This window comes from Moschus berezovskii, chromosome X (genome assembly GCF_049115385.1).
Source record: "Moschus berezovskii isolate FMDL1 chromosome X, NW_MosBer_1.0, whole genome shotgun sequence".
Lineage (NCBI taxonomy): Eukaryota > Metazoa > Chordata > Mammalia > Artiodactyla > Moschidae > Moschus > Moschus berezovskii.
The window spans coordinates 63,956,686-63,977,646 of record NC_142488.1 but is presented as its reverse complement, the minus strand read 5'-3'; the positions used below and the strand labels follow the sequence as shown (position 1 = coordinate 63,977,646).

Sequence of the window (20,961 nt, the reverse complement as noted above, 5' to 3'; positions counted from 1 at the left end):
AACAACAATCAATATAATGAACATACCCATCATCTCCTAAAGTTCCACTGCCCCTTGGTAATTTATCATCCCTCAATCTTCATTTCTCTCTTAGAGGAAGTTAAGCACATTTTAATGATTATTGGATATTTGGAGTTCTTTTATCATGAATCTGTACAAGTCCTTTACCCATTTTTCCTATTGAGTTTTCTTTTTATTACTAATTTGTAGTTCTTTGTGTATTCTGAGTACCAATCTTTTGTTGGTTGTAAGTGTTGCAAATATCTTTTCTTTTTCTTTTCTTTTACTGTGGCTTTTGTTTTCACTCTTTACATGGTTTCCTAGTCTTAAAATAGTTGAATTTTACCAATTTTCCTTCATGGTTAGTGGTTTTGTATCTTATTTAAGAAATCTTTCTCTTTTTTTTTCCTTCATTATCTTCCGAAAGCTTTATATTCTTGCTGTTCATATTTAGGTTTTTGTCTACTTGGAACCAATTTCCTAGTATGGTGTGAGGCTCACTTTTTATCATGTGAAGTAAATACCAGAATGATAGGCTTCTAAGTATTTATTGAGCCCTTATAGCAACAAATAAAAATAAAGAATGTCTGTAAAGCTTTTGATTTCTCCTTCATATTTGAATGAGATCCTTGCTGGGTATAATAATCTGGGCTGTAGGGTATTTTCTTTCATCACTTTAAGTATGTCAAGCAAAAGCTGAGGGAATTCAGCATCACCAAACCAGCTCTCCAACAAATGCTAAAGGATCTTCTATAGACAGGAAACACAGAAAGAGTGTATAAACTTGAACCCAAAGTAATAAAGAAAATGGCTACGGGATCGTACTTATCAATAATTACCTTAAACGTAAATGGGTTGAAATTTTCAAAAAGGCTAGGAAACAACTCTCATAGCCATCAATAGTTCAGTGTTGAGTTCATGAATAGTTTTTAAAGTTTGGGACAAACTGTAGTATTTGCTATTTGAAGTACTATTTGTAATTGGCATATTACGATGTAACATTGGTCTTCATTTCCAACTTAAAACGCCTAAAAATGCCTAACAGGTTTTTAGATTTGTGAATTTTAGTTGAAATGTATTTTACGATGTTACTAAACCTGCAGAAATATTGAAATATTTCAGAGAACTTATTCACTGTACATTTAATTTATTTTATTTATAAAAGTTATGAACTGTAGAAAGTTTTACTTGTTGGGTCAAATGCTTGTTGCTTCAAATGCTTGTTGCATTTGAAGTGCTAGTTACAAGAAAATCAAATACCTTCAATGTATAAATGCTATTAAGTTTTTAAAGGTCTCTGGAGTATAAGTAAGTTTGTTTAAAGAAATTTAGTCTATTCAACCTGAATCAGCTCTGTCAAACATTAATTAAAAGCCTCATTTTAAAAAAATAAATAAATAAATAAATAATGGTGGTGGGAGGGAGGGTTGGGAAGCTGGCTGGAGGTGGAGGTGGTTAAGTTTATAAATCTAATTAAAAATGAAGTTGCATTTCCATTTTCCAAATCCACCCATCCACCAGCGTACTGTGTCACTAGTCATTATGTACGATTTTACTTTGCGACAGAAACCATTACATTTAAAAATTCATTACAGCAAGGTGAGTTAGACACATGATGGATGCAGCTTTAATTCTGCCATATATTATTACAGTTAAAATGTAAATGATGAAAAATATTTTGTGCTTATCAGCATTTATGTGGAAATGTGTTTTACAGTGATATATGATGTTATATTTCTATTATTGTGATGAAAAAAAAAGCAATACAAAAAGACGAAGTGTTTATTAAAACATGAAAAAAAAAAAGAAATAAATGGTTTTGCAGCACTGAAGAGATTATAGAAAGTAAATAAGCTAGATCAGACCTGTTTTATGTAGTAATTTTATAGTTTATTTTAATTATTTCAGTTGTAAAATATTGTTATACTGTTAATTAGTTCTGATTGTTCATATTAAACTATTGTAATGCAAAAAAATAAATAAATAAATAAAATTAAAACAAGAAAAAAAAAATAAAGAATGAAGAAATACGAGAGATATTTATGTGGTAGAATCTGCAAAGCTTATTGAATGTTGCTTATGGAATGTAAGAAGAGACATCCATGAAGGTGTCCAGGCCCCTGGCTCATGCAAATGAGTGGATGATGACATGATTCACTGAGGAATGAACCACAAGAAGAAGGGCAATAGGTGTGACTGAGACAGCCCAGGGAAAATTTGTAAAGGAGAAGGAGGAGAAGGTCTGAAATACAGGCCTGAGGACTCCAGCTCAATAATGGAGGCTATTGAGAACAGCATGGAGGTTCCTTAAAAAACTAAAAATATAACTACCATTTGATCTTGCAATCCCACTCCTGGACATAAATCTAGAGGAAAACTTGGTCTGAAAGGAAATACACACTCAAATGTTCACTGTAGTGCTGTTTACAATTGCCAAGACATGGAAGCAACCTAAATATCCATCAACAAAGGGATGGATAATGAAAATGTGGTATGTATATAAAATGGAATATTACTTACCCATTAAAAAGAATGGAATAATGCCATTTGTAGCACCATGGATGGACCTAAAAATTTTCATGCTGAGTGAACTAAGTCAGACAGAGAAGGAGAAATACTGTATGACATCCCTTACATGTGGAATCTAAAAATAAATGATACAAATGAACTCATTTACAAATCAGAATGAGACTCACAGACTTAGAGAATGAACTTATGGTTACCAGGGAAAGGATGGGGGAAGGGATAGTTAGGGAGTTTGGGACAGACATGTACACACTGCTGTATTTAAAATGGGTAGCCAACAAAGACATACTGTATAGCACATGGAACTCTGCTCAATGTTGTGTGGCAACCTGGATGGGAGGGGAGTTTGGGGGAGAATGGATGCATGTATATGTATGGCTGAGTCCCTTTGTTGTTCACCTGAAATTATTGCAACATTGTTAATCCACTATACTCCAACACAAAAGAAAAATTAAAAAAAATAAAATAAGGTGGAGAGAGAAGCAAGGTAAATTGCAAAGGAGTGCTCAGTTAAGTGAATGGGGAAACCAGGAGAGTGTAATGTCAGGGAGGCCAAACGAAGAAGCTTCTTTTTTAAGAAGCAGCTTATTGAGAAGAAGGCAGTGCTCAGTGTACCAAGTGCTTCAAAGGTATAAGACAGAACTGAAAGCATCGCTGGAAGTTTTTGACATGGAGTTTTTCAGTGTCCTCAGGACAGCATGTGGACACAGTGGAGGGAGCAGGGTAGAACTCAGATCAGAGAGAGTTGTGAGAGGGTGACACATGAAGAACAGAGCTGGGCAGTGGTGACAATTCTTTCATGATGTTAATTTTTTTTCTTCTTCAATATCTATTGGTTTCATATTTCTTGGTTTGATATTAAGCAAAAACAAAGAATATGTACATATACACAATGGAGTATTACTCCGCCACTAAAAAGAATACATTTGAATCAGTTCTAATAAGGTGGATGAAACTGGAGCCTATTATATAGAGTGAAGTCAGCCAGAAAGAAAAACACCAATACAGTATACTAACGCATATATATGGAAGTTAGAAAGATGGTAATGATAACCCTGTATACGAGACAGCAAAAGAGACACAGATGTATAGAACAGTCTTTTGGACTCTGTGGGAGAGGGTGAGGGTGGGATGTTTGGGGAGAATGGCATTGAAACATGTATATTATCATATGTGAAACGAATCACCAGTCCAGGTTCAATGCATGATACAGGATGCTTGGGGCTAGTGCACGGGGATGACCCAGAGGGAGGATAAGGAGAGGAGGGAGGTGGGAGGGGGTTTCAAGAAGGGGAACACATGTACCCCCGGGGCGGATTCATATCAATGTATGGCAAAACCAATATAATATTGTAAAGTAATTAGCCTCCAATAAATAAATAAATAAAAAACAAAGTATGATCTGAGGAAAGAAAAAACCAAAGGATAACTATCCTTAGGAGAATTTGAGGTGTTATAATTTTAAAATATATAAGTAAAATGACTTCTCATAAATTGCAAAGGTTCACAAAATATTATTTTACACAGCAGTGCAGAGTTGAGACTTTTGACTCATGAAGGATCAAAAATTAAAATTTGTTTTCATTATCAACTCTTGAAAGAAATAGATTAGTCATGAATGTAGTTAATATTAAAGATTATCCTATGCAAAAGTAGGAAGTCAAGAAACACCTGAAGTAACAGGCAAATTTGGCCTTGGAGCACGGAATGAAGCAGGGCAAAGGCTAATAGAGTTTTGCCAAGAGAACGCACTGGTCATAGCAAACACCCTCTTCCAACAACACAAGAGAAGACTCTACACATGGACATCACCAGATGGTCAACACCGAAATCAGATTGATTATATTCTTTGCAGCCAAAGATGGAGAAGCTCTATACAGTCAGCAAAAACAAGATCAGGAGCTGACTGTGGCTCAGATCATGAACTCCTTATTGCCAAATTCAGACTGAAATTGAAGAAAGTAGGGAAAACCACTAGACCATTCAGATATGACCTAAATCAAATCCCTTATGATTATACAGTGGAAGTAAGAAATAGATTTAAGGGACTAGATCTGATAGAGTGCCTGATGAACTCTGGACGGAGGTTCGGGACATTGTACAGGAGACAGGGACCAAGACCATCCCCATGGAAAAGAAATGCAAAAAAGCAAAATGGCTGTCTGAGGAGGCCTTACAAATAGCTGTGAAAAGAAGAGAAGCGAAAAGCAAAGGAGAAAAGGAAAGGTATAAGCATCTGAATGCAGAGTTCCAAAGAATAGCAAGGAGAGATAAGAAAGCCTTCCTCAGTGATCAGTGCAAAGAAATAGAGGAAAACAACAGAATAGGAAAAACAAGAGATCTTTTCAAGAAAATTAAAGATATCAAGGGAACATTTCATGCAAAGATGAGCTCGATAAAGGACAGAAATGGTATGGACCTAACAGAAGCAGAAGATATTAAGAAGAGGTGGCAAGAATACACAGAAGAACTGTACAAAAAAGATCTTCACGATGGCGTGATCACTCACCTGGAGCCAGACATCTTGGAATGTGAAGTCAAGTGGGCCTTAGAGAGCATCACTGCGAACAAAGCTAGTGGAGGTGATGGAATTCCAATTGAGCTATTTCAAATCCTGAAAGATGATGCACTCAATATGCCAGCAAATTTGGAAAACTCAGCAGTGGCCACAGGACTGGAAAAGGTCAATCTTCATTCCAATCCCAAAGAAAGGCAATGCCAAAGAATGCTCAAACTACTGCACAATTGCACTCATCTCACACGCTAGTAAAGTCATGCTCAAAATTCTCCAAGCCAGGCTTCAGCAATATGTGAACCGTGAACTTCCAGATGTTCAAGCAGGTTTTAGAAAAGGCAGAGGCACCAGAGATCAAATTGCCAACATCCACTGGATCATGGAGAAAGCAAGAGAGTTCCAGAAAAACATCTATTTCTGCTTCATTGACTATGCCAAAGCCTTTGACTGTGTGGATCACAATAGACTGTGGAACATTCTGAAAGAGATGGGAATCCCAGACCACCTGACCTGCCTCTTGAGAAACCTGTATGCAGGTCAGAAAGCAACAGTTAGAACTGGACATGGAACAACAGACTGGTTCCAAATAGGAAAAGGAGTACGTCAAGGGCTGTATATTGTCACCCTGCTTATTTAACTTCTATGCAGAGTACATCATGAGGAACGCTGGGTTGGATGAAGCACCAGCTGGAATCAAGATTGCCGGGAGAAATATCAATAACCTCAGATATGCAGATGACACCACCCTTATGGCAGAAAGTGAAGAGGAACTCAAAAGCCTCTTGATGAAAGTGAAAGAGGAGAGTGAAAAGTTTGGCTTGAAGCTCAACATTCAGAAAACGAAGATCATGGCATCTGGTCCCATCACTTCATGGGAAATAGATGGGGAAACAGTGTCGGACTTTATTTTTTTGGGGCTCCAAAATCACTGCAGATGCTGATTGCAGCCAGGAGATTAAAAGATGTTTACTCCTTGGAAGGAAAGTTATGACCAACCTAGATAGCTTATTAAAAAGCAGTGACATTACTTTGCCAACAAAGGTCCGTCTAGTCAAGGCAATGGTTTTTCCCGTGGTCATGTATGGATGTGAGAGTTGGACTGTGAAGAAAGCTGATTGCTGAAGAATTGATGCTTTTGAACTGTGGTGTTGGAGAAGACTCTTGAGAGTCCCTTGGACTGCAAGGAGATCCAACCAGTCCATTCTAGAGGAGGTCAATCCTGGGTGTTCATTGGAAGGACTGATGCGAAAGCTGAAACTCCAATACTTTGGCCACCTCATGTGATGAGTTGACTCACTGGAAAAGAGTCTGATGCTAGGAGGGATTGGGGGTGGGAGGAGAAGGGGACGACAGAGAATGAGATGGCTGGATGGCATCACCGACTCGATGGACATGAGTTTGAGTGAACTCCGGGAGTTGGTGATGGACAGGGAGGCCTGGCATGCTGTGATTCATGGGGTCGCAAAGAGTCGGACACAACTGAGCGACTGAACTGAACTGATAGTTGATTTACAATATTGTGCTAGTTTCATGTATATAGCACAGTGATTCAGATATATGTATGTGTGTATAAATATATATATACATACATACATATATACATTCTTTTTCACATTTTTTCCACTATAGGTTATTACAAGATAATGAATGTAATTCCCTGTACTATACAGTAGGACCTAGTTGTTTATCTATATTATGTATAGGTGAGGTAGGTGAAGTTGCTCAGTCGTGTCCGACTCTTTGCGACCCCATGGACTCTAGCCTACCTGTCTCCTCTGTCCATGGGATTTTCCAGACAATAGTACTGGAGTGGATTGCCATTTCCTTCTCCAGTGTGTATAGCAGTGTGTTTCTGCTAATCCCAAACTCCTAATTTATCCCCTCCCCTGCTTTCCCTTTCGGTAACCATATGTAAGTTTGTATGTCTTTGAGTCTGTTTCTGTTTTGTAAATAAGTTCATTTTTATCATGATGTTAATTTAAATGAAAGGAGATGAGACACAGGATGGTAGCTGAGAAGTGATGTGAGGTTCAGGAAGAGTTATGTTTAGAATGGAGAGATATGGCGGTTTCTGTTCCATCCAGGAGTTAGGAGAAAGGAATCCCAGGTTACTGTATGACCTCTACATTGCCTTGTTATTTCCAGAGAAAGTGACTTCTCCACCCAAAGGCCACACCATCTCAGCTTATGGCTTTGCTTCCTATTTCACTGAGAAATTTGAAGTAGGCAGAAATGAACTTCCTCAGGCTCCTATATTCACACCAGTCCATTAAACCTGTGTTTATGCCCAAATACTCTGCTTTCTGTCCTGTTACTATGTATGGAAGAACTCTCTTCACTCCTTATAAAAAGTCAGCCAACCCTTCCTCCTGTGTTCAGGGTGTTATTCACTCTCACCTTTTCTTTTTAAAAAAAAAATTTTATTGACATATGGTTGATTTACAATGTAGTGTTAGTTTCAGGTGTACAGAAAAGTGATTTAATTATACATATAAAAATTTTTTAATGTATGTATGTATTCGGAGAAGGCCACTCCAATACTCTTGCCTAGAAAATCCCATGGATGGAGGAGCCTGGTGGGCTGCAGTCCATGGGGTCACTCAGTCAGATAGGACTGAGTGACCTCACTTTCACTTTTCACTTTCACGCATTGGAGAAGGAAATGGCAACCCACTCCAGTGTTCTTGCCTGGAGAATCCCAGGGACGGGAGAGCCTGGTGGGCTTCCATCTATGGGGTCGCACAGAGTCGGACACGACTGAAGTGACTTTGCAGCAGCATGTATGTATTACATATATATATGTATATACATATACATTCTTTTCCATTATAGGTCATTACAAGACATTGAATATAGTTCTCTGTGCTGTACAGTTAGGTCCTTGTTGAGTTTTATTTTATATATAGTACTGTGTATCTGTTAATCCCAGACTCTTCATTTATGCACCCCCTTTCCCTTTTGGTAACTATAAGTTTGTTTTCTATGTCTATGAGTCTATTTCTATTTGGTATCATTTTTTTAGATTCCACATATAAATGATATCATGTGATAGTTGTCTTTCTCTGTATGACTGACTTAGTATCACCCTCACCTTTTCAATGGCTCTGCTTCATCAACAGGGCTATAGCGTGAACTAGTCTCAGCAGTGGCCCCACTGGACTGTAAGCTCCATGAGGAATGGGCACAGTATCTGTGTTGGTCACTACTCTACCCTCAGCACCTAACACCCTGCCAGGCAGATTGCTGTTGTTCAGTTGCTCAGTTGTGTCCAAATCTTTGTGACCCCATGGACTGCAACATGTCAGGCCTCTGTCCTTCACTATCTCCCAGAGTTTGCTCAGACTCATGTCCATTGATTTGGTGATGTCATCTAACCATCTCATCCTCTGTTGTCCCCTTATCCTCCTGCCTTCAATCTCTCCCAGCATCAGGGTCTTTTCTAATGAGTGGGTTCTTTGCATCAGGTGGCCAAAGTATTGGAGCTTCAGCATCAGCCCTTCCAGTGAATATTCAGAGTTGATTTTCCTTTAGGATTGACTGGTTTGATCTCTTTGCAGTCCAAGGGACTCTCAAGAGTCTTCTCCAGCACCACAGTTGAAAAGCATCAATTCTTTGGCACTCAGCCAGGTAGGTAGAAGGAGCCTGTTACATTTTTGCTGACTGGATGAATAACAGAAGTGGCTGGGGGAGCACACAATGTCTGAGCCATCTCAGGTGCTTGATAGATGCTGACACCATTTTATTCCTGGTATCTATGATGGATTGACTTATCCATTTGCATCTATGAGAAAGTTTGCTAATGGGCATGAATGAGGCTTGTGACATATCAAAGGCCAATTAAGGCTACTGGCATGTATCCTGAAATGGTGACTACAATTTAAGAAAGCTATATACCTCATCAAATGAACTGTATCTGTCTAACAGAAAATAAGAATTTGTGTGTTTTTTAAAAAGATTTATTTGGCTGTGCGGGGTCTTCACTGCTGTGCGCAGACTTTCTCTATTTGTGGTGAGCAGAGTCTACTCTCTAGTGCTCAGGCTTCTCATTGCGGTGACTTCTCTCGTTGTAGTGCGTGGGCTCTAGGCACACAGGCTTCAGTAGTTGCGGTGCATGAGCTCTAGAGCTGTCTCAATAGTTGTGGTACAGGGAATTAGTTGCTCCATGGCATGTGGGATCTACCTGGACCAGGGATCGAACCTGTGTCCCCTGCATTGGCAGGTGGATTCTTAACCACTAGACCACCAGGGAAGTTCTAGAATTGGTAAGTGTTTAACCTGCACTGTGCTTGGGAGAAAGACTCCTGTGATGGACACAGAACTGTGTTGGCCAGATCCCCCTTCAAGGGCAGATGTTGCTCCAGCTGCTGGGAGTGCTGTCAGCCAAGAACTTTCTTTAGCTGTCCCCCGCCTTTGGGGACTGCCTCTGCTGGAGAGAGTCACCTCACCCAAGGTCAGGCCCTTGGTGGGATGGCCCATAGCCAGGGACTGACTGAAGCAGGGGTGTGAAAGCCTGCCTTTGGCTTGTGCAGGACAACTCTGACGGGTCATATTAGTGCCGGAGTTCTCTGCAGAGTCAGCCAAGGCTATCTGGCGCCTGCATTGCTGCTCTTTTCTCCTTTGGCCTAAGCCTGTTTCCTTCCCTTCTCTCCCACAGATGTCAATCCCTTGGACATTTCTTAATAAACATCCCACACACCAAACTCCATCTCTGAGTCTGCTTCTCAGGGAACCCAACCACAGTAAGGTGTCACCAGCTCAAATGCCTTCAGGAGCCTGGCAGGTGATATAAATGAATGAAGCTAGTTGGACTTCATGTAACAGGGAGTGGTGGGGAACTGGGTAAAGTGAAGACTCTGTGTCCCATCTACATTTTGAAAAATTAAAAACCAACATTAAGTACTCTGGGCAATGTATAAGAACTCAGTTCAGTCTGTGGGCTTCCTGTTGACCTGTATGACCTGTGCTTTAAAGGTATGCTCTCTCTTTGGTTAAATATACCGGTATATTTAAAGTATTTAAAGGCAAAGTATCTCTTTGCCTTTAACATATACTTTCTGACTTGGGTCAATGTGGATCAATCCCTCAAAGCTTCTCCAGCTCATGGTGTGGGGGGGTGATAGGGGGCCCAGACCCTGCTGGGATCAACACTAGCTGGAACCACAGGGTCTCATTGAGGTACCACATGCCATGAGACCCACATCGAGTCAACCTCCTTCTCGGACCTTGACCTTAAGTCTTGATACCTGCTATTGTCTGAGAGTAGCTCTGGCCCTTTTCCCTTCCCCTGTAAACTTTCTAGGTTGTTTCTAGCTCTGTGGTGTCTCTTTGGAAGATCAGTTCAGTGGTATCAGGGGAGGTGAGCTAGCATGGGACTGGGAAGACAAGAAGGCTGGTTGCAAGGGCTTCACCCTTAGAGGCCTGCCAATTGGTACCAGAGAACAAAGTTTTGGATGGGACTTGACCCATGAATATAGCTGTCACCACCAGTGTGGTGGGACCATTCCCTTCTTGAGGGAGGAGGTGATCTGAGCCACATCTGGTCTGCGTTTTTTGCTCCCAGTCCTGACTCACTTTGGTCTGCCCCTGCCAGGTGGCTTCATTGAATCAGAGAACAAAGAAGGAGTGCATACCCTGAGCACAGTTGCTATGGCAACCTCCTGCCCTCAGGAGCCTACTGACTGCCCACTTCACCAGAGCTGTGTTTGTCTGAGACCCCTTGTCGCTTCCAGAAGTAGTTGAATGAGAATCCCTGAGACAAAGTCCTCAAGCATGGATTCCCTGCCCATATAACATAGATTCACAGATGGATGGGTTATGTTTCTGTAAGACACTGTCCTGCACATCTGTTTTGGGCTCTTGGGGGTTTGTGAAAATCAAAACTCATGTTTGTGGGCCCCATACTTGTGTTCTTGGGAAAAGGTACTCACAAACTAGGCTTTGTATCTGGATAAACAAATCATTGCTACAATGAGAACCAGAGGATGAAACAGAAAATGATTTTAACAGAAAAAGTTTATTTTAAGAAGACACAAACAGCTCTAGCTATATAAAGAATACAGTTCAATTGCTGGTAGCAAGCCAGTGAGGAATGCTTTTTTTTTTAAAGGAAAAAAGAAAAAGAAAGAAAGACAAACAAGACCCTTTGTAATATCACCCCACAGAGGGCTCCCTTCCATTCTGTGTTGTAATTCCAAAAAGACTGGGATGACACTCTTCTCCTAGTTTATGTTGCTTCTTGAAATGTCAATCCAGGGATACATTCTCATCACTGGGGGAATTGCCTCATCACTGTCTTTCAGTTTAGGATATTGGTCTGCAAGTTCCTATCTCCCTTATTTTTCTGGAGCGCGTCACACTCATTCAGTAAGCACTGAATGGTAAGCACTAACTTAACAAAAGTCCTCCTGATAGCAGAGTGAGACTAGCCAATCTCCTTCCTCATTTTGCTTTTGGCAAGTGTGTTACTTTTGCTGCTTTAGAGTCCAGGGTACAAGCCTGGTTCCCTCAAGGCTGGAAATCCTAATCAAAAGGCAGAAAGGAACTGTTTCATGAATGCTTTTAAATAGGGAAATCCTAAAGTTACTAGTGTCTCTGATCTTTTAAAAATGTAGATTTCAGTAAGTGGGTAAATCCCTGGGCTCAAATGACAGAAAGCAAACTAAAGGTCCCGAGAAACAAAGTTCTTAGATTTAAAAAATCCTGCATCCTGAGAGATACGTCTAAGTGACAGAATTCATATGGGATTAAAGTCCTAGCTCTCTGTATGTTGGCTGTCCAAAGCTGTCCCAGAGGAGTATCTTCAAATGGCTTCCTGGGAGAAGTGAGCATAAGCCAGTGGAAAGAAGGTTTCAAAAGACAAGAAAAGGGAAATGTCTCAGGAGCCCCCACTATCCCCTACTCCTTGACCAGCCCCATCAGACCATGTTCTCACACACAGGCACATAACTTGTTATTCACTCGTATCCTCCAATATTTATACGAGCAAATGTGAAAATGTGAAACTGAGCTTTACACTCCCAAGCAGCATGAGAGGTAGAGACAGGAGTGAGATGAAGAGACATGTGGAGGAGCTTTAAGGAATCTTTTTAGAGGTTCAGAAAACAGGAGGTGGCAGTGTGCTGAATGCCTGCTGGCTGTGGTGCTGCATGGGGCATCCCAAGGAGCCTATTCCTGGGGCTGGGGGTCAGGGATGCAGGCGGTTTAGGTAGGGAAAACTGTGGACATAGAACACCTTCCATACCTCACTGGTTTCATTGCTGGGGCTGAGTCTTGAACAAGTCCAAATCACATTAAAAAGGGCACATGGACATTTCAGATTTTAAAACCAGCCACTGGAACCAAGAGAGGTGGTGATTTTCCTAGGGAACTGTAGACTGAACTGGAATCTCACGGCCTGGGCCACCAGACTTTCCAGAGATGGCCCTGAACATGTGATGGAAGTATTGGGCAGAGTGGGACTGATGACCGGGGCCAGGGGTCCCCAATCATAGTTTGGAATGAACGAAATAACAAAACTCAGAAAACCATTCTTTCCTGCCAGCTTGACTCACACTCGAGGAAGCAGAGGCACATTAGATAACCAGTACAGGAGATCTGGAGAAAAGAATGTGGGTTCTACACTGAGGTAGTCAGAGAGAGAGAGAGGGACAGAGCCAGAGACAGATTGAGAGGGTCTATGAAGGGCATCTGTCAGAGAGTACTGGTTGGCATGTGCAATGCCTTTCCACCCACCTCTGTGCAGGTGAGCCTGACATTGTGGTAAATGGAAGGGCAGTGTACACATCACCCAGCACACAACCCAGTCATCACGTGGGTCACAGAAATGCCCTACCCAGGGGTCAGGAAACTGTGACAGGCAGGCCAATTTCATTCTGCAGCTTTGTATGGCCCAAGAGCTAAGAATGGTATTTACATTTTTAAAGTGTTGTAAGAGAGGCCTGGCAGGCTGTGATTCATGGGGTCGCAAAGAGTCGGACACGACTGAGCCACTGAACTGAACTGAAAGCAAGCAAACAAACACTAACAAAGAAGAAGACTATGCTACAGAGAACATCTGTTCCTTGCCCACAAAGCCTGAAAGAGTTACTATCTGGACCTTTATAGTAACAGTTTGTCAAACCTTGGTCTAGATGAAGAGGGAAATCCCACCAATCTCTGAGTATTCCTGAAAAGGGAAACGAGAGCAGGTTTAAGAGAAGGACTGGAACAATGGGATATCTGAAAACACCACTCCATCTGATGAGTACTGCCTGCAACTCCACTAAACCACACTAGTGAGGTACACATGAGCTTTGGAAGTAAGCCTGAAACTAGCTAAAGGGAGAGTCATAATAAGGAATATTAGGCAAAGCATGTTCTGGAAAACAAACAGCATGCAGAGCTCAGTACTGATGAGAAAATTCGGTTATTGTTTGATAAAACTGAGATAGAGTTTGAGCCCAGGGATTGATAAAATATCAAGAAGTTTCTAGAACACAACTAAGTATCTCATGAGCATCTAACAGTCTGAATCTATCTTGTAAAGTTTAATAAGGGAAGAATAAAGTAGATTCTAGGAAAGCCTATATTGGTTTGCCCTACTTTAAATAAATACCAGTTACAAAAGTTCACACTGAAAAAGAAAATAGAGGCATTAAGGATATGGACAAGAGCATTTTCCATTTTTCAAGAGAAGTCACCAGAAGATGGCCTTCTGTAAGAAGCTTCTCTCTTAAAACATGGAATTTGATCTATAAAAATTTAGTTTTTCACAGAACTCTTAGAGGAAAACATCCACTGTAAAAAGTAGGGCACATATATTTAATTTGGAGGGAAATGAATGTTTCTATACTGAAAATCAGATTTGTCTTTGGATTCATGAACATTTTCCTTAAAGCATATATATTATTCACTGACATGCCTGGGAAATTCATGTGTCATAATAGTAGAAGCCAGCTGTGGGTCTTCCATAAATGCAGTGATTTGGATGAAAAAACGCTGGGCCCAGAGGCAGGAGAACTGGGATTGAGGCTGGGCCCTGCCACTGCATGACCTTGTGTAAGTTATTTAACTTTCTGGGCCTCAGTTTCCTCATCTGTAAGAGGAGAGGTTGGTCCCTTTCAGCACTAACATTCCATGACTACAGATAAATATAGAAATAAGATCAATACAACAATCTAAAAATAAGAAATAATCCCCAAAGTAAGCTCTGGAGTCAGTAGAAAAAAGTAGCAATGAAATATAATAAAAAGAATAAAATTTTAACTACTAGCCAGAGTAAATATATCTCATTTAAAAATTAATGAAAAGATTTGTAATTTACAATTGATTAGGAGAGGTAAGAACATACATGTTGCTATTTCTTCACCATGATTCATATGGAGGAGGAGATGAGTGTCCAGTGACTTGTACAATGAGCACAATGCTGCGTTTGCATGCAGAACATTTTGTAAAATTGGACATTAAAAAGAGTTCAACACCACATAAGGAATAAAGAAAGAGTAGTTAACTAGTTCCTGCAGTTCAGATTTTTTTGCAGATTTGTTGATATCAAATTCCACAAATATGCAAAATCTTAAAAATCAAATCTACTTCTATAAGAACCTCCCTAGAGAATAGCCACAGCAGGGAAGATAGACATTTAAGGGTCGGCAGTACCAAACAAATGTAACACCTTTTCTTTTTCCTATTTGTGGATTAAAAAATTGTTTTTAAACCAAAAACAGGCCAGATGTGCTGGCTAAGTCAAATCAAAAGTTTTTGCACGTTGAGCAAGTAGTTGATTCAATATGATAATTACTTAACACCAAATAAACATATTATCTGATGAACATGATAACATAAGTCACATGGCCGGAGACTGATCACGTAATGTAATGACAGCAGAAAAGATAGAAAAGGCTAGAATCATTTGGAGTCGAGGCTATAGTGACTCAGGAGCTTGAAGAAGTAACATCACTAGAACACACACACACACACACACACACACACACACAGACACACACTATTCGGATACTGCTGCTGCTGGTCCTGGGACCATGCTTTGAGAACCACTGGCCTAGATTTTGGACCTTACTAAACAGAAGTAGATACCTATTTCACATAACCATTACTTCTGCAAATTTTTTTGCTAAACTTATTAAAAGTGCCTCAAATGTGTGCCTATGACCATTTCCTACTGTATTCCTCTACAAAGTGTTTCAGATTATTAAAAAATTTATTTCATATCTTTGTTAAAATCCTTATCATTTTTGCCGCCCTTTCACAAAGTTAGCTCTTTGCATCTCTTTCTCACTCTCTCACCATTTTAAATCCGTAATAGTTTAGTCACTTAGAACTGAAATACACACAAAGGCTTTGGAGGGACCATACTCTGGAATAGATCTGGTCTCATTTTCACACCAAGAAGAAGTGGTAGCACAAAACACAGATAAGGGTTGGGGCCAAGGCTTCGTGCAGTAAATCTGCACCTTGAGGAAGTTTAATAATCACCACTGATACCAGGTGGCTAACATTGATCTGTCACTTATTGGACAGTTTCACCTTTCATAAAGAAGACACATTTTCACAAACTCTTTAAATCCTTTGTTTTTTACTCAAATGATAAGTAGTACTAATTGCATTTGTGTAAAAATGTTAAGGTAGAATAAGAATTATCTAGGCCTTCTAAGTGTCTTGAGTAGCCATTTCTGAGACTCCCTTGGTAGAAACCATACTGAACAGCACTGAGAATCAGGAGAATTTAATTGACCATCAGCAATTTACTCAGATAGTTCAGGAGATTAAGGTATTTTCTATATTTAGGAATTAGTTATCCATGAATTTGACCTTTCCATGGTGAAAAATATACTTCTGTAACTGACAGATGCCTAAAATTCTACAAGTAGAACATCATTCCTTTGGCTTAAGGCTTTTTCCCTGTTAAAATGCAAGTGACCCTCCAAAGAGGTTTTAATAAGCCTTATAATCTCAAAGTAAAGGAATTTATTCCTTTCCTGAGAGCATGCTTTCCTTAGCAAGGAGGAGGACAAACAAGGAGGCATTCAGGAGAGTTGGTACCAAGAAGCAAGGTCTGTGGGGAATGGAGCAGAAAGAGGAGACAGAGGATGCCAATGACAGACCTCCAACTCATTCACTATTTTGCTGAAGGGCTGTCCCTTCATTTCCTACTGAAATGAGTGCTAACTTGCCACTTGGAGCAGGTTACTTAGAAATCAACCATGTTTTCTGATAATATTGAAGAGTCTTTGATGTATAGGCATACAAAGGTTTAGAACCATGGAAAAATTGATGGCAATGAAACATTTGGTGCAACAACAGATACGGAGTTACCCTCCCCCCTCAAATCAGAAGAACCGCACAAGTCCGTAGGAAGAAGTTAAATTGATAATACTTTACAGAGTGCAAATTGCCAGGCCGGGATTAGGGTAAGGCACTTACATGGCCCTGAGAGTGGGTGCCTCCTTCAATTTTGCACCCCAGGTGCCTCACTCACCCCACTCTAGCCCTGGCCCTGGCAAATCATATTAAAGTGAAGGCTGGCCATTGTGTTACATACTTGATGATAATCAAAGGCTGCACTGGAGGAACAGAGCACTGATTATGAACTTGTCCTTTTAGGGAATAGTTTGTTGATGAGGAAGAGAGCAGGTGCATGGACAGATCTGCTCAAACTGATGGGTCTTGTGGGATTACAATATGACCTGTGTCATTGGAGAATTAAAATGGGTGTCTGGTGACACTCTTGTTATAAGAGCCTTGCAGACTCTCCTCTGTCTTTGTACATTCAAGGTAATGTTTCCAGATCAACTGGTTGATTTGTGGTCAGTAAGCTAATATGAGCTTTTTTGCTTCCTATGATCTTGCCTCTTTAAAGGGTGAGCTGTTGGCTGGGGATGTAGTTCACAGGAATACGTACTGAGGGACAAGTTGGGGCCAGGTGGGAGGCCCAGGCGAGAGACTGAGGCAGGCAAAGGACAAGAGACAGCAGCAAAGATTCCTGTTGTGCTGAGAATGACTTGTTCTTCACCCTCAACCTTTGAACCTCAAACACATAATGAATATCCACCAAGGGCAAAGTGCTCTTAGCTACAGATTAACCTCCTCCCCTGGGGATGACTAGCTCCACTCCTGACTAGACAGAAGTCAGTCCAGCAGAGAACCCTGCTGCTATTAGTTGGAATCAGAGGAAACAAAGGGACAGAAACAACCTGAATTGGAAGTTGATTTCCTGGGGCTAACTTCATTTAATCTGAATCCTTTCTGTATTCCACCTTCAAAGATTATTATTTTTATTTACACTAGTAATAGTGCCAACAGTGGGTTTTCTGAAAGCGTTACTGGAGGGGGCTTTCTGCCTCTCTTCTCCAGTCTTGGCAGAGTAGGTGCAGAAGGCAGCAAACGCTGCAGCTTGTGCCTGGATGGGAGACAGAGTTGGTGTTATGACAAACAAGGGGAAGCAAAACATTGAGTGTTGGGACTAGGAGAGCTGTGTGGTATGATGTTCATCAAAGATTGATAGAAATTCTATAGTTTGGTTGTTTGTTTAGGACTAGATCCACCTGTTGCGATATTAAATGATTATTACCACTCCTCAATGTTACCTCTGACCATGCCATCTCTGCCCTGAATCCTTTTCTGCTAATGGGAATAACACTGTATTGGAGGGCCATAGTGGAGATGTATAAGACTTTCTAAAAATTGCAGGCATGCAGAATATTGCAGAGGAAAGCAAGACTTAGGGTAATTGAAAAACGTCAAGATGTCTGGGTATTCAGCTTTAGAATCTTTGGGGAAAACCACCAGAGGCGGCAAAATGAGGGGAGAGACAAAAGTAGCAAACAAAAAGCTTCCAAAAAGTCAGCAGAAGTAGTAAGTCCTATATGATGTGAGTCTCATACTGTTTTATAGCTCATAATGGTTCAAGAGTAGAGGGCCTGGGCAGTCTTTCACTTTTGTTAGGCAAAAGAACGAACACTCCATTTCCCCACAGAGGAAAATGTTTCTGTCCTTTGAAATTCTGAGTTGAGGGCAGACAAGGGTGGTATTTGTATATAAATTAAGGCTAGGAATGAATCTTATTTTACTTCAGGCAAAACCTCTGAAATCTGGTCAGGGCCTTTGAACCAACTAGTTGGAATGCTTTCAAAAGCAACTGAGCTTTTGGTAACTGTCTATTATTTGAAGTAGCTTCTGTCTAAATCAGGGGGAGGTGTTGATGGCAAAGGAGTGGATGGGCCTGGTCTGTACTCAGAAGTCTAGAATTCAAAACAGTACCAACCAAGGGCCCAGGCCTAGGCCTTCTATGTGAGAGGCCCAAGTCCCCTCAGCACTTAGTGTGGTTTTCCAGCTTCTATGTCTGCTGTGTGGGCAGCTGGGCTAAAGGGTTTGCTTCTTTTTGAGACCTATCAAAATCAAGATCTGCTTGTCTCTGGGGGGACGTTTCCACATCCTCCAAGAGGTTGACCAATGAATCTGTTGGGTGGGGGGTAAAGGAGAAAGAGGTTCAGGATACCCTCTTTGTGAATTTCATTTGACTTTCTTTTTTCCCTCTTGGGAATGGCGGACAATTAATTTTCCATTATTGGTCAGCCAGTTTTCTTTGTTCAAAGCTGTCTGTTTTCCCCCTCAACCTCTCAGAAACCAGACATATGAAAATCAAATGAATCACGGCTCTTGCTTTGCTTAGAAAATTGAACTGACAGGAATAGTTAGTGTCTATAAGCTTTGGCAGGGGGTGGGGGAAGGGGTCACAATGATTGTTCTGGTGCTCTGTCAGCATCCCATTTAACAAAGTTCTTACTTTCTCCCCTAGCATGGTTAATTGAAAATTGGTCAAACAGCAGAACCTAAATGGCAAAAAGTAGCCCTTTTTTGGGGGTATGGCCCACAGTAACTTGCAAGGCCGCCTTTCAGATTTTCGATCTATCCTTTTAGTGTGTATGTTCTTGGCTTGGGAACAGAGGAAGATTTCCTTCAAACAAAATAAAACCAACCACAAACCACAATCTGAACTGAATGGTGGTGGGCAAGTTACACTTACTTTCTGTCCTCCTTGAGCCTCTGAGGATGCTCTTCCTTCAGGTAATGACTTCCTGTAATGAATGCTATATGCAAATGAAACCAGAGTTCTTCGAATGCAGCACGAGCTGGGCACAGACACTAGCTATCATTGGTGGCAGACACTTGAAGGATCTCAAAGCACATGTGTGAGTTACCTTGGGTAGATGTGAGTGAACAAATGCCTGCCTTGTTTGTTGACTGAGCTTGGTTCATCCAAAGCAACCCAGTTCTGACCTTTTCTAGCAGAGGAGTGAGGAGGGGGAGGTCTATATGTTTACTGAAACTCATCACCCTGATCTCCGTGTAGACAATCAAACTGAAAAAGGCATGAAGTTCAGGACAGAGTCACATTCATATTTTGCACTACAAAAGCCATCCAATCAACCCCATGCCGAAATAAGCGCACACCTGCAAACCTCTCATGGGAGAGAGTTATACTGTGGTTGAAGAGGCATTAGAGTCCTTCTGTTTCTCCACACAAGGTCATCAGGGCCTTGATGGGAAAGTGAATAATCAGCATTGGCACCCTATATCCCCTGGGACTGGCAGCCCTCAAACTGCTCTCTCACTGTGCCCCTCAGTGACAGGAGCCAGGGATGGAGCAGCCTGGTGATTGACTGAAAAGATGGCACATGTACCCTTGCATCTGAGAATTTCTTCTAAGTGCATACCACTGGGGGAAATAAGGAGAAAATCGGCACTCAGTAATGGCAAGATTTTAAGTATGAAAATGTAAAATGTCTGAAGATGATTAAAGTGCCTGATAAATTTAGTTCTAGATGGGGCCTCTCTCCTGCTGTCCAGAGTGTAAGTTAACGTCAAAGAAATGCAGGCTTTTTTGTTATGTTCATTTTCAAAACCTTCTTTTCCTCTTCCCCCTTCTCTACTCAAGTTTAGTAACTAAACCTTGCCTGCTGAACCCAGGGCTTAGGTACTGGGGTTATCAGGGGTTTTGTAGTCTTTTGAAAATTGTGCAATAATTCGCCGAGCCAGTGGGTTAGTGGTCTTCAGCAGTTCGGCTGCTGAGGGGCGGGACCTTGGAGTTGTCTTGCTTCCCTTCTTCTGTAGCAAGGCCTTGAAATCATCATTTCTGCCAGCATCTAGGTTGGCACTGCCGCTTGACCCTGCAGAAGCAGCCAACTCACTGACCGGAGACTCAGGTGGGTTCCTTACTGGTGAGTGGGAGCTTGGTTTGCTGCTGCCAGCAAAGGCCTCACCAGGTTCCTTCCAGCCAAGCAGCTTTCTTTTGGACCTAAATATGAGAAAGGGTGCTTTCAGTGAATTCACGCACAAACATTTCCTAATGCTTCATAGAGTGTCATGAGTGTCAGTGACATGATCTGGGAACTTCCATGCAACAGCTTTGTGAGCAGTCGTGCCTACCAGCTTTCTCTCTCTCTGCTAAGTCCTCAGAGCTCCTCATGGTCCCCTGTCCCCATACTCCTTTCAATGCCCACATCTGGAGTCACTGGGCCTGTGCCTGCAGGCTCAGTCCTGCCCAAGTTCTGGGACCAAGGAAGAATTTAAGGAGTCAAGGCTAGTAGCTCAGTGACTCTGAATCAAGACAGCCTGGGAGCTGATCCTGTTCTGAACTTGTGCTCCAACTCCAGTAACTGGGCTCTTTACAGTTTCCTCACTATTGAATCCCTGCTTTGTGTCCCAGTCCAATAACTGGGTCCCCATGTGGTCATCCTTTGCCTACAACTGGGTCCCCGTGTGGTCATCCTTTGGCTAAGTTCCTGCTTTGATGCTCGCCTGGTGTCCCACTTTACTTTTTGAGAGGTGGGTTTTTTTTTCTTTTGGTACAGGAATCCTGTGAAGGGTTAAATGTCTCTGACTGTAGGCAGAGCTGTGAGAGAGCAGATGGAGCCACAATAGGC

The 20,961-nt window shown here is 41.4% G+C and overlaps 1 protein-coding gene across 9 annotated transcripts in view; it reads right to left on the bottom strand.

Moving 5' to 3' along the window:
• Positions 1-11,035: 11,035 nt before the first annotated feature.
• The window catches only part of LOC129535223 (NHS-like protein 2), a 93,450-nt gene continuing 83,524 nt past the window's right edge, over positions 11,036-20,961 (bottom strand). For all 9 annotated transcript variants that reach the window (XM_088834099.1, XM_055393879.2, XM_055393878.2 and 6 more), the window contains one exon: positions 11,036-20,333. In XM_088834099.1, coding sequence (XP_088690225.1) covers positions 20,009-20,333 — 325 coding nt within the window. In that variant the 3' untranslated portion in view covers positions 11,036-20,008. The remainder of the gene's footprint in view (positions 20,334-20,961) is intronic.